The sequence below is a fragment of the Heterocephalus glaber genome, unplaced genomic scaffold, assembly GCF_053883595.1.
Source record: "Heterocephalus glaber isolate CG9 unplaced genomic scaffold, H.glaber_assembly_v1.0 deba00000122, whole genome shotgun sequence".
NCBI classification, from domain to species: domain Eukaryota; kingdom Metazoa; phylum Chordata; class Mammalia; order Rodentia; family Bathyergidae; genus Heterocephalus; species Heterocephalus glaber.
This window is the reverse complement of record NW_028258138.1, coordinates 4,226,200-4,239,910: the sequence shown is the minus strand read 5'-3', so window position 1 is coordinate 4,239,910 and position 13,711 is coordinate 4,226,200. Positions and strand designations below refer to the sequence as shown.

General features: G+C 58.1%; 1 protein-coding gene across 2 annotated transcripts; it reads left to right on the top strand.

The window, feature by feature from the left end:
- The first annotated feature begins 2,555 nt into the window (after nucleotides 1-2,555).
- Nucleotides 2,556-12,873, top strand: Sik1 (salt inducible kinase 1). 2 transcript variants are annotated; one of them, XM_004842414.3, is made up of 14 exons: nucleotides 2,556-2,719; nucleotides 3,017-3,187; nucleotides 3,662-3,778; nucleotides 6,205-6,268; nucleotides 6,427-6,588; nucleotides 6,712-6,836; nucleotides 6,924-7,047; nucleotides 7,505-7,728; nucleotides 7,889-8,038; nucleotides 8,415-8,537; nucleotides 8,626-8,842; nucleotides 9,177-9,458; nucleotides 10,087-10,318; nucleotides 10,542-12,873. In XM_004842414.3, exons 2-14 carry the CDS (start codon nucleotides 3,032-3,034, stop codon nucleotides 10,897-10,899), a joined length of 2,334 nt encoding a protein of 777 aa, XP_004842471.2. In that variant the 5' UTR covers nucleotides 2,556-2,719; nucleotides 3,017-3,031; the 3' UTR covers nucleotides 10,900-12,873. The 2 variants fall into 2 exon arrangements, with proteins under 2 accessions (XP_004842471.2, XP_021111973.2); XM_021256314.2 differs by lacking the exon at nucleotides 7,889-8,038.
- The last annotated feature ends 838 nt before the right edge of the window (nucleotides 12,874-13,711 follow it).

Sequence of the window (13,711 nt, the reverse complement as noted above, 5' to 3'; positions counted from 1 at the left end):
CAGAGCACAGGCCCAGCGGAGATGGATGTGTGTAAAGGCAGAAATGGATACACCAGGGTGCCTGGAGGGACCCCAGGGAGGACAGGAGACAGCGCCCCACACTGGCTCCTCCCCTCTTCCCACCTTCTGGCTGAGCAAGCTCCTGGACACCATGCTCTGCCTGGGCTGGCCTTGGTTGCTGGGGGAACTGGGGGTCAAGTGTACCTGCCCGGCACCCGCCTGCTCCTCTGACCGCGTTGTTATTTAAAAGGCCAGCCAGGTTTTGCAAATTCCTCTGCCCTTCTGAGAGTTCCGGCTGGACTCAGGGTGGTGGGGATGGGGAACCCAGAAGGCCAGCTTCCTGGAAGTTGCAATCGATTCCAGGGCAAAGATTGGAAGTCACAGGATGCGTTTTGTTCTCCTAGTGATACAGGGGAAGAGATGGAACTCCCAAACGTGCTAGGTATCAGAAGCGCAAGTTCGTGTTCTCGAAAACTGAAGAATGAATTCTAGGAACAATGGAGGTTAAGAGTAGGAAAAATTTATTGAGAGAAAGACAGCTTCTAAGAGAGACAGAAAGGGGACCGGAAAGTGGGCTGCCGGTCACTCAACTTCCCAAAGGTGTTTTATGGGACAAAGCCACGAGGTGAGGCGGGTTCAAGGGGGCACAAAATTGTAGTCAACCATTAAGATGAGAAGTACAGTCGCTTAGGTAATTTTTTTTTTTGTACCAGGGAATGAACAAACCCGGGACCTTGTGCTGCCAGGCAGGCAGTGGAACCACTGAGCTAAATCCCTGGCCCTTATTTAGGTAATATTGATCCAATGAGAAATCACAAGGTGGACAGAACTATGAACAACCAATAAGATTATGACAAGTATAGTTGCTTAGGTAACATGGATTAAATGGGGGATCCAATGGGGAAGCAAGTTACGCAGCAAGCATACAAGGAATGAGCAAGGATGTTGGGTGGAAAGGGGTGGGTCAGGGATCTTTCTTGGAAGATCTTTGTCCCCCACCCAGGTGATTGATAGCTACTTAGAATATCAATCACTGCCATTCATCCAACTTGGGTGTGGTAGTTTCTCCCTTTTCAGGGCTGGCCTTCAGTGCATGTGTCTTCATTGTCCTCCTTGTTGGCTCCTCCTGGGCTGGCCCTGTCTAACTGCCTAGAAGATATCTAATTAACTTACCTATCTGCAATACTAGGACAGATGAGGGTGTCAAGACTCCCAGAAGTGGGGAAAAGCAATTGTAAACCCTTCAGCTGGGAGGAACTAAAAATACTCCTCCAAATTCTTGGTGTATAAACCCAGGACAAATAGAGTGCTTTGAGAGACTAAAGATGCTTTGCGACTGTCAGTGTCCTTGAATGCCTTTCAGAACTAGCTGACCCCACTAAGCCTCCCCAGCGGGGTGGGTGGGGTGGCGGGGAGTGTCTGGTGGGCCTGGTGTGCTAGCAGCGTCCCTGCCCAGCGCTCTGGGACTGCCCACCCTCCCCAAGCCTGGAGGCCCTGGGTCTGGGTCTGAATCAGATTGCTTTTTGCTCCCGCCCTCTTCTGTGAAGCGCTGTTTTCATCTGACACAAGGAAACGCGATTCTAAGCTAGATGCACACGTTTCTTCCCAAACTGCTGCCTTCCAAATACTTGGGACACCTCACTCGCCTCTGTCCTGCCTTCCCTTTTAGAGTTTCAAGTTCTGATGAGCCACAAAGGAACCCGAGCGGACCCGAGCGGAGACTGGGAGGAAAGAGCCCAGGCCACGCGCCACCGTCGTTCGCCCCAGCCCGCTCCCCAGCGTGGGGCGGCAGGGTCGTCTGAGACCTTCAGGGTCAGCCCCAAGGCCCGAGGTGCGCCGTTGCCTCCGCCGGTGGAAGTTCTGGGGACGCGGCGGCTGGGTCGGCGGCAAGTCGGCCTGCGGAGCGCGCGTCCTCCCGGCCGGCCGGGGCCTGGCTGCTGCTGGCCGCCGCGAGCCCTGGGCGCTGGGCCTTCCCTGCCCGCTTCCAGAGCCCTTGCTCTGACCAGGGTGTCCGGGGCTCCAGGACACTGCCGGGGTCCGGGGATGTGGACCCGTTTCCTCAGCTTCCGCGTTTCCAACAGTTACGGAGTTTTTCTTAGAACAAAAGTAGCTGTCGATCGCTCAGCGCCCCGAGCCCCGGCACCCCACCGGAAGGGCGGGCGGGCGCAGGCGTGGCCTCCTGCACCCCGGAACTGCGGGGGGGGGCAGCGGGCGGGGCGGGGGCTCCCGCAGAGCCAGAGGGACGCAGGAGCTGGGGACGAGGCGACGCGGGGCGGGAGGGGGCGCGCCGGGAGGGCCTCCCGTAGTGCCCCCGGGGCCCAGCAGAGGGCGCGGGAGTGCTGGTGGCCGGTGCCCCTGACGTCACCGCCTCGCGGTCGCCATGGCGACGGCCTCTCCGGCGCGCGCGTCAAAGCCCCAGTCTCTTGGCAACCTCCCGATCTCCGTTCCCCCCGTCCTGGCGCTCGGCCGCGCGTCGCTCTGGCGTCAAAATGACGTCAATGGGCCTTGTCGGGCGGGGCAGCGCGGGGCGGAGCCTCCGGGGCGCGGGGCGGGGCCTGAGGGCGGGGCGGGGCTTGCCGGCGGGCGGCGGGCGGCGGGCGGCGGGTGCGGACATGCGGCCCGGCTCGGGAGGCGGACACAGCGGCGGCGGCGCGAGCAGCGAGCGCCCGGGCAGCGCCGGCGGCAGAGCAGGCAGCGGGAACCGCGGGGCGCGACGGGGGTGAGCGGCGGGCGGGGACGCCGGCACCCCATTGTTGCGGGGCGGCGGGAAGGAAGCGGGTCCGCACCCAGAGGGACGCGGCGACCCTGGGTCCGGTGGTCCGTGCGGCCCTCCGGACGCAGGGGTCCCGGGGACTAGAGTGGAACCGACAGTGGGGACCCGGTCCCCGCACGTGGGGATCGGTGAGGGAGGCCGGTATAGAGCCGATTAGGGCTCTGGGGGTGCTCGAGAGGTCGGGGGACGGCTTCAGGCGTCCCGGGCTAGGGGGTCCCCAATGAGCGCCCCTCCGCCCCCCAGGTGCGACCCGGAGCCATGGTGATCATGTCGGAGTTGAGCGCCGCCCCGGCGGGCCTCGGCCAGGGCCAGCAGAAAACCCTCCGTGTGGGCTTCTACGACGTGGAGCGCACCCTGGGCAAAGGCAATTTCGCGGTGGTGAAGCTGGCCCGGCATCGAGTCACCAAAACACAGGTGCCCCGGGCGACAGGGAGCCAGAGGGAGGGCATGGGCCAGGGAGCCTGATCAGGGGCTGGACTCAGGCAGATTAGGGCTCGCTGTCATCCTGTAAACACAGACTGGTTTGAGCTTAGTAAAGAAGAAAAAAGCTTTGTGTTATGTGTGTGCATAATTTGTACAAATATTCGGGAACGGCAAAGAAAATAATGACCAGAAAATACCCCAAAGCCAAACAACCCGAGTGCTCTGGTTCCTGGATTCAGAGCTAAAGCCCTGTAAACTGAGCTTGCAAGTATTCAAGACATTTATTTCTCTTTGGACCCTTTAAATAATATTTGTGGTTACTTTGGTTATTTTTTCCCAACTTTTTTTGACCTTTTGGAGACATAAAGTGAGGAATTTAACTTGCAAAAAATGAAATGTGTAAATGAGGGTTTTTTGGGTTTTTTTTTTACCAAACATCCCTTTTCTTTAAAAAAAAATCTGTAGGTTGCAATAAAAATAATTGATAAAACACGATTAGATCCAAGCAACTTGGAGAAAATCTACCGCGAGGTCCAGCTGATGAAGCTACTCAACCACCCCAATATCATCAGGCTGTACCAGGTGAGGCGGCCTGCCGTGTGTGCGTGCACGTGTGTGTGCACATGTGAGTGTGTGAGTGTTTGCGGCGTGGCTTGGTCACTCTGCTCCACCCCCAGGTCTGCCCTTGCTGCATGCAGGTTACCCCTTTTGCATGTGTGGCATCAGCATGCAGGTTGTAGAAGTAAAAAGATTGACCCTTGTACACTGGGTAGACGTGTTTACAATTACTGTCTTGCTTTTGAGATTCACTTCATTAAAGTTGTGTCTGGCATCGTAATTTGTTCCAGCTTCAAATGCGTAGCGGTCTGTTGTCGGGGTGGCTTCCCTCAGGTTGGGCACTCGGTGCAGAAGGGCAAATTTGGGCAAAACCAGAAACTTCCCACCTTTCCACAGTTATTAAACTTCAGAACTGGCTGCTGCTGCTACCAGTTCTCATTAACTTACCTGTGCAGAGGCAGCAGTGAGCACTTGTCTTCCCTTTGTAACTCTTCTGTGCAGAGGGGAAAGATGGAAATGCTTTGGCCACAGGAAGGGCACGGAACTTGTCATTTCGCTCTGTTCGGAACAGCCTCACTCACCCTGTCCATCTGTTGGTTGGTTTTGTGACTTTGGTCCTTGTGTTGCAGTTAACGTATTAGTTGTATCTTTGGGAAATAAGTGAGTAGCCCAGCAGGGCAGGGTTTTTCTTACACCTCCCATCTTCGGAGGAGTACATTCTTTGCTCCCATTCCTATGTGCTCATGTTGGGTGTTGGTCCCCCTGGGTGACTCTGTGAAGCCACGGGAATCTGAGATGATTATGGAAGTCACATGTGTGCAGTTGGAAAGGCTGCGCGTACAGTGCAGTGGGAGAGGGAGTTGTAATTTAAAATTATCCCCTGGCAGGCTCTGCTGTTCAGTTAAAATGAGGCAGATGTGTCGTTGGAGCACCTGCTTCCCCTCCCGTGACAGTCCACCCGGCGTATCTGCACACACAGCTCAGGCCTTGCGCTCAGGGTTTGTGTCTGGGTCTTTTAAAGTTGTGCTCCGCGATAAGAGGAGATAAGGCGCTTCCTCCGGGCCGCTGTGTCTGTGTCCGAGCCAGCAGGCTGAGTGCTTTGTCTCTGACTGACTGCAGAGGGCTGCCCGTTAGCACTTTACTTTTCTCCCTGCTCTTGGGCCTTGCACGGGGCGGAATGGGCCCTGTTAAGGAAACACGGCTCCTGTGAATGATGCGGGGGTGGGGTGGGGTGGGGTGTGCTCTCCTGTGAGTCCTTTGCTTTTGACACTGGCGCCTCGTGCTGGTTCAGCCAGCCGAGGCCCCAGAGCCTTGCGGGGACGCTTCATCCTTTCCTTGAGGTTTTCAAAAGGTAAAATACACCGGTTCTCCTTTTCTCCCTATTTCTCTCAATTGAGGACAGGAATAAGTGGTCTCCTATCCCACACATGGAGCACAAGCAGTTAAAATTCTGGCTAACGTGTGAAAATTTTAAATGCCATTTTCTCATTAGATTTATGACTTTAAACAGTTGTCTTGAAAGTGTCTTTTAGGGCCAGGGATTTAGCTCAGTGTTTCGGCCACCTGCCTCGAAAGTGCAAGGTCCTGAGTTCAATCCCCAGTATCAAAAAAAAGTCTTTAAAAAGTAATAGCTATATTTTGAATGGCCCAAAACAATCTTTTTTCATAAGATTTCCATAATCTTATTCTGTCATGTAAATCCCATAAATGTATTCTCTCTTCCTCTGAAATAATTTATGATACACAAAGACATGAGTTTGTTTTACCTTTTTTTCAGTACCAAAAATTGGGATTTTACCTTGTTTCTTAGTTACACTTTAAATTGTTCTTTAGGGAACATAAAATTCCCGATCCACGAATGAACTTTTCCGGAGGACATTGACCTTGACTGTCACTGTTGACAGGCTGAGCGATCCGCTGCCAGAGCCTCGCTCGCGCTAGCTTACCTGATGAAGCCGTTTTCCCACAGCTGTGCCGAGCCAGCAGTGGGAATGGGGTGTTTGTTAGCATTCTTTCTGTCTGTTGTGGCAAATAGCTTGAGCACACACACACCCCCGCCCCGCCCCGTACCCCACAATAGGGCTCCAGAGCAAGGTGTGTGGGGCTTAGGTGCCCGAAGCCTTCGGAGCCCCAAGCTTCCTGTGCCGGCAGCCTGAGTTAAATGGGTGGTGAGGGAGGCCCGAAGTCGGCTTAGTTTAGGGCCGAGCTATTCAGGATAGGCAGGTCTGGGGGGAGCACACCTCCTCTTTGTAAAGCCTTCTTTCTCTGAGGAGGGATCCCCATATTTGTCTACGTATCATAGGGGCTTTCTCCCTTTTCCTTTTTTTCACTGGTGAACACACGCTTCCAGGAGAAGTTAAAGGTTTACTGGGGTCCAAGTGGATTATTTACACCCTTGGTACGTACGTTCCTTTCTCATGTGGTTACGTGTTAGTTTTCTGTTTTTTTAGGTTATGGAAACAAAGGATATGCTTTACATCGTCACTGAATTTGCCAAGAATGGAGAAATGTTCGGTAAGCCATGCTTGTTTTTAACGGCTGTTGGAAGCAGCAGTGCTAACCTGTCAGGACCTGCTCGCCCACCCGGTCTACACATCTTGCAGCCCTGCACCCCGGGGTGTGCCAGGCTTTGCATCCAGGAGTAGAGAGAGCTTGATTTTGTCGCTTCTCAGATTACCTGACTGCCCACGGGCACTTGAGCGAGAACGAGGCGCGGAAGAAGTTCTGGCAGATCCTGTCCGCCGTGGAGTACTGCCACAACCACCACATTGTGCACCGGGACCTCAAGACAGAGAACCTGCTGCTGGACGGCAACATGGACGTCAAGTTGGCAGGCAAGGCGGGCCTGGGGGCCTCAGGCCGGGGACTCGCAGCAGGCCCCGAGCTTCCCGTGCACCCAGAGCTGGTGCTCCTGCTGTTTCCAGGCCAACTCATCCGTCTGTTTCTCTGCACCACAGATTTTGGATTTGGGAATTTCTACAAGCCTGGAGAGCCTCTCTCTACGTGGTGTGGGAGCCCCCCGTATGCAGCCCCCGAAGTCTTTGAGGGGAAGGAGTATGAAGGCCCCCAGCTGGACATCTGGGTAGGAGCCGGGGTGCTGTCCCTGCTGCCCACGGCCATAGCCCCTGGAGCCTGCTGGGCGCTCATCCCGCTGTTTGGTTGTTCACAGAGCCTCGGTGTTGTGCTCTACGTCCTCGTCTGCGGTTCTCTCCCTTTTGACGGACCCAACCTGCCGACGCTGAGACAACGGGTGCTGGAGGGCCGGTTCCGCATCCCCTTCTTTATGTCTCAAGGTGGGTGGCGCTGAGCCTGCTGTGGGAGCTGCCTCGTGAGCCCAGAGGAGGCTGGGGAGGGGCCCGAGGGATGGGGCTCTGCAGTGCCTGCTTGGCCACCTATGATGCCGGTCCAGAGCCAGGGAATCGGCCCAGGTGACTGGGCTGCAAGAGAAACCTGAGCCCCAGGTGCCTTCTCGGTGCCCTACTTAGGGATGGCAGGTGCCCTCCCTATGCTGGTGCCTCCTGGGAGCCAATTCCCTGTCATACAGATGCTGACCCATGGCCTGTCCTCGTGTGCGTCATGCCAGGGTGGGGTGTGTGTCTGCCACTTAGAAGGACCAGCACGTGGTCTCCCTGGGGCTGGCCCCAGCCCCCAGCTCAGTGGCACAGGCGATGGCCGAAGCCTGGGCCTTCTGCGGGGCACCGCACATACACACAGTGTGCTGGGGCTCAGTGGGCGCCGTCTCCTCCTCAGACTGCGAGATGCTCATCCGCCGAATGCTGGTGGTGGACCCTGCCAAGCGCATCACCATTGCCCAGATCTGGCAGCACCGGTGGATGCAGGCCGACCCCGCCCTCCTGCGGCAGCCCGACCCTGCCCTCTCCGTGCTCGGCTACACCTCCAACCTGGGTGACTACAATGAGCAGGCGCTGGGCATCATGCAGGCCCTCGGCATCGACCGGCAGAGGACTGTGGAGGTGAGCGAGGCCACATGAGCGGTGGAGTTCAGGGCGGTGTGGGCTAATTTAAGGGCCAGTGTGTCCCTCCCAGGAATAGCCTAGGAATGGCCTTCACTGGGAGCCCCAGGGGCTGCAGAAGTAGCTGTGGGCACCATGTGACCCCCTCCTTTCTCCCCAGTCGCTGCAGAACAGCAGCTATAACCACTTCGCGGCCATCTACTACCTCCTGCTCGAGCGCCTCAAGGAGCACCGGGGCGCCCAGCCACTGGCCCGGCCTATGCCCACCCGGCAGCCCCGGCCCAGGAGCTTGGACCTCAGTGGTCTGGAGGTGAGGGCAGACTCCTGCACCCAGGCCCCGCTCTGTCCCTCCCCCCAGCTGTGTAGCCCTTGTTTGGGCCCGGAGTGAGACTGTGCCTGTACCCCGGCCCTGAGCACACCCCCAGTTAGGCAGCAGACCGCAGGGAGAGGAGGAGAGGCGGGTGCTGGCGGCTCTGTCCGGCAGTGCTGCCTGTTCCTAGTGCTGGCATCTCAGGGCCTCCTGGTCACCCATGCATGCCTGCACGCAGCCATGGAGAGGGCGCCTGTCCTGTACCCCAGCCTGGCACCTGTCAGCATATCTCTAATCCAGCTTGGTCTTCCTGCTGCCCCCAGCGGTCATCACTGGCATGGCCCTGATGACGTCTCTTCGTTTTCCTTGGCCCTAGGTGCCGCAGGAAGGTCTCCCTGGCGACCCTTTCCGGTCCTCGCTGCTGTGCCCACAGCCCCAGGCCTTGGCACAGTCTGTCCTGCAGGCTGAGATGGACTGCGACCTCCACAGCTCGCTACAGGTAAGTGACCGTTCCCAGCAACCGCCCTCCCCAGCACACGCGCACTTGCGGAGCCCAGGAGTCACTGGTTTGTTTCCCTCCTGTGCAGCCCTTGTTCTTCGCGCCGGACGCCAACTGCAATGGCGTGTTCCCGCACCGCTCCATCTCCCCCAGCAGCTTGCTAGACACAGCCATCAGCGAGGAGGCCAGGCAGGGGCCCAGCCTGGAGGAGGAGCCAGAGGCCCAGGAGGCCCTGCGTGGCAGCACGGGGCGCAGACACACGCTGGCTGAGGTCTCCACCCACTTCTCTCCACTCACCCCTCCCTGTAAGTGTCCCCGAGGGCCCAGTGCATGGGCCGAGATGCACCTGTCAGGCTCCCCGAGACTACGTGGTCATACTGGGACGTGCCCGGGCTCATTCTGGCGGGCGGGCACCACCCTGGGTTGGGACTCTTTTTGGGTCTGTACTCACTGTATCTACCACCCGCACTTGCACCCATGGGCTGGCCAATAGCCTGGAGCCAACGCTAGACGCCCACTGCAGGGCGAGGCTCAAAGTCACAGCCGTTACACCCCCCAGCACCCCGGCACCCCGCGGCCTGTCCCTGCAGCCCCTGTGGCCTCGGAGATGGGGCTTCCCTCAAGCTGCTCCCTCCACAGGTATCGTTGTGTCTTCCTCTGCTGCGGCGGGCGCCTCGGAAGGAACCAGCTCCGACAGCTGTCTGACCTTCTCCGCAGGCGAAGGCCTCGCTGGGCTCGGCAGCGGCCTGGCCACCCAGGGGCTGCTGGGCACCTGCTCCCCAGTCAGACTGGCCTCGCCTTTCCTAGGGGCACAGTCAGCCACCCCTGTGCTGCAGGCCCAGGGGGGTCTGGGTGGAGCTGTCCTGCTCCCTGTCAGCTTCCAGGAGGGACGGAGGGCATCGGACACCTCACTGACTCAAGGTGAGGTCCAGCCACACTCACTTCCCCTTCCTAGGGATGGTTCTGCCCCTGGCAGGACATAGTGCCCCAGTGCCAGGCAGCATTTACTACATTCTGCTGGTCCTGCTCTGGGACAGCTGGGAGTGCCACCTGGGCCCTGGGTATCCTAGTCTTCTGGTGTGGACCCAAACCACAGGCCCTGAGCACAACCAGTGACCTCCACCAGGCTGAGAATACAGAAATGGCTATGCTGAGCCACTCCCAGGCCACAGGAGTGCTGGGATCAGGAGGGGCCCCGCCAGGCAGCCCCACCCTCAGCTGGTGCCTAGGCTTCCTCTGTGCCAGCCCAGGGCTCAGTACCAGTGTGCCCTCTGCGTCCACACAGAGTCCTGTGCACGGCTCACACCTTCCGTAAAGAACTTGTCCCAAAAGCACCTGCTTGGGATTGGAACCATCACCCCCAACCTCAGAAGGCAGCTGGGGGCCTGAGCATGGGGTGGTGTTAGAAGAGCTCTGGTGACAAGAGTGCTTTCAGGAAAGCAGGACGGCATGTGGGTGCCAGTCCCACACACATGGCCTGTCCTGTCCTCCCTGCCCACACAGGGAGCCAGGTGCCCTGAGCCCACTGAGCCCAGTCTTGCTTGTGCAGGGCTAAAGGCCTTCCGGCAGCAGCTGAGGAAGAACGCGAGGACCAAGGGGTTCCTGGGGCTGAACAAAATCAAGGGGCTGGCACGCCAGATGTGCCAGGCATCCTCTAGCCGAGTGCCCAGGGCCGGCCTGAGTGCCTTCCACGCCCCTGCCCCAAGCCCGGGCCTTCAGGCTGGCAGCTCCGGCAGCCGTGAGAGCAGAGGCCTGCTGGAGGAGGTGCTGCACCAGCAGAGGTAGGCCCTACAGGTCCCCTCCTCCCTGCTTCTGAGTCCCTGGGGCCTGGGACCTCGGGCTCTGGAGCTCGCTGTCCTTTGTGAGTGGGCAGAGGGTGGTGGCGAGCAAGACCATCCTATCTGGTGACATCTCCAAGTCGTCACAGCATTGCAGGGCGGCTCGGGTTGTCAGCCACTGATACGCGGGCAGATCTGACCTGGGCCCTGTCCTTCTGCCCTACAGGCTTCTCCAGTTACAGCACCACCCGGTCGCCCCTCCCAGCTGCCCTCAGGCCCCACAGCTGCCCCCCACCCCGGCCCCCTACCTCCTGGCCCCCTGTGACGGCCTCCTGGTGTCGCAGCTCCCGCTGCTGCCGGCGCCCCTCCTGCAGACCAGCGCGTCCCCTGTGACGTCGGCCGCGCACCTCCTGGACACCCACCTGCACATCAGCTCTGGCCCTGGGACCCTCCCCACTGGGGCCCTGGCGCCCTGCTTGGCCAGGCTGGCCCCTGGGTGCGACCCCGCCGGGCGGCTGCAGGGGGACTGCGAGATGAAGGGCCTCACCTCTGGCCAGCGGGGGGCATTCGTCCTGGTGCAGTGAGGACAGTCCCGCCAGCCGGGTCCACTGGCTCTTCCAAGCAATAATTGCGGAGTATGTGAAGATGTTTTTGGACTCAAAGCCAAGAACTTTCTACAAGCGAAACAAGCAATACGTTAGGTGTATGGGCTTTTAGTTCGTTTTTTGTTTTACTTTTTTCCTTGCACTGAGTGACCTCAACTCCAAGTAGGGACTGGAAACTGAAGAAAAATTATCGAGGGTGTGTCGTGCAGGCGGGTGGTGGGGGAGCGGGATGAGGGGGACCTCCGGCTTCGAGGTCGGCGACAGGGCAGGGGCCTGCCCTTTGTCCACAGCAGTGTTGGGAGGCGACGGGCCTGGATGTCCTTGGAACGCTCAGGGCAGCCGCGTGCGTGCGTGCGTCAGTATCCTTTTGGTTTTAGTTGATGGTTCTTCACCTCCGGAAACACGCTTCAACGGAAACTGTGAACTTGCTGCTTCACATGTGGGTTGGCACAGTCCCAGGCCTGCTGCCCGGGAAGGGGACTGACTGGGCAGGGGAGTCTCGTCTCCCTTGAAGCGGGAGCTGCGAGCACTGCTCAGGAGTCCGTTTTCCAGCACTGCTCGGAGGAGCTGCAGGGCAGACAGGGCAGTGGCCAGGGCTGGGGCTTGGTCCCAGGGCGCTTCGCCCAGAGCCCCTGGCACCGCGAGGAAGCCAAGAGCTTTCTTCCTGCTGTGCATCTTGTTTGCGCTGCTAATTACTGAGTTTTTATGTATTTCATTATCAGGGTCCAACACAATGCCTGACCCGGGTGAAATGGTGCAGTGTCTTGAGGCTGTGACCGTAGACGGCGCGGTGGGTGGTGTCTCCCTTCGGGGTGATACAGCCCTGCACCCAGGCCCACGCTCTGGGGTCTGGCTTTCATTCAAGGAAGGTGCGGGGGGAAGCTTAGGTCCGTGTTTGTAAAGCTGTGTCTCTTTTTCAGCAAATACTGTATATGTACATAAATAGGAGACCACAGACACTACTTATTTTTTATATTTTGTACTACACTTTTGTGTTCCTGGTTTAATCCTCCCTCTCGGTCACCCTGGGGGAGCATCCCAGCAGCACCAGGTTTGCTGAGGAAGGGCCCACGGCCACCTCTCAGCACTGGCAGGGACGCCGGCTGGGGCGGCCGAACCTCAGTGGGACAGCGGCCACCACCGTGCCCCATCTGCCATGCGCCAAGTGCCCATCCCTCCTCGCCCAGGTGCCTTTGCTTCCCATGGCTCTCGCAGCCCGAAGTATTACACAGGGGCCACCCAGAAAGGGGCAAAGGTGGGACTTTTCCAAAGCCAAAGATTGACCGAGTTACCTGAGGGCAGGAAGGAGCCCCGCGCATGTCGGAGTTGCAGTGTGGTCCCCGCCCGCTGGCCACCTGTGGCCTCTGCATATGCTGAGCTCCATGCTGCTGCTGCTCTGTGGCTGCTCAGGGCTGGGCGAAGGACCATCCTCGGGGTGGACCTGGTACCCGGCCCCAGAGAGAACACCAAAGTCCCCTTCCTGCCACCTCTGGACGCCCCTGGCCGACACCTGCCTTCACCTGCAGGAGGCGGCTGACCTACCTGCTCACGTGAGGCCCCGCCCGGCCGTCCCCACACCACAGATCAAAGGCCTCATGCCACCCGTGTTTCTCGGAAGCAGCGACAAGCACTTTACTTTCCTAGCGGTTTTTGTTTTTTCTTAGCACTGTAGACCTCTTTGGGAGGACGGGAAAGCCCTGTTTTTATTTCTTGTTTTTTTAGGTGTGTGCAGTGTTTTGTAGATTTCCTGACACCGCTGTTCTGCAGGCTCCTGCAGTAGCCTATTTAAAGACACTACGTGATCTGGTTGAGATGTATATAGTTTTGGGTTTTTTTTTTACCATAACTGAATTGTTTTGTTTCTTATGTTAACGTGAGAGATGTATGCCAAATGATTAGCTGATGTATGTTTTTTTTAATTTAATATGTAAATAAAATATTTGGGGGAAAAGACTTGGATGTTTTCCCTGGGTTCATCTGCCTGGAAACCATCCTTCCGAGCCACTTCTTGAAGAGGCCACAGCCTCCAGTTCACTGATGTTCCGGGTCTTGGAGACAGGGTACAGTGACAGTGCTGGGCTGGCCTCGCCACGAGGAGCAGCAGCTCCTGGCCATCCGTGCGCTGTGGTCCTTCCCTGCCACCAGGCCTGCAGCTCACTGAGGGCCCCAACATCCCGGCCTATGTGTAGTGGGCTCTTCCTTCCAGCCCTACCGGCCCTCTTCACCCTCACTCTTCCCTTGACATGTGCCCTGAATCTGGAATTTATTTTGGTTGAAATGAGCATTTCAACTCCTCACACCCAGTAGATGGCTGTCACCAAAACAGCCCTTGTGTGCGCCCCAGGAAACAGCTGGAGGTCCTGGAGCAAGGGACCAGAGAATTCCCATGTGATGCACCAGTTCTGCTGGGTCTGTACCCCAAAGAACTGAGAGCAGGGTCTCAAAGAGATTGGCTCAATGTGTTTGTAGCAGCATCATTCACAGTAGCCAAAGGGTGGAACCAACCTGGCCCTCCACTGGCAGAAGGACAGACGGACTGACGACACAGGGTCTGTCCCTGTGAGAGAAATGGACGCGTTACACCATGAGCGAACCCAGAGGACATTCCACTCTGAGGTGAGCCAGGCATAGCTGACAAATACAGTTCCACTTGTGAGAGACAGAGCAAAGCGTTCTGGAGACAGCAGGAGGGTTGGCGTTGGGCCTGGAGGGCCACATGGAGCGGGGACAGTTGCAGTCGGGGAAGATGGGAGAACTGTGGAGGTGGGTAGAGGCAGTGGCTGCGCAACTG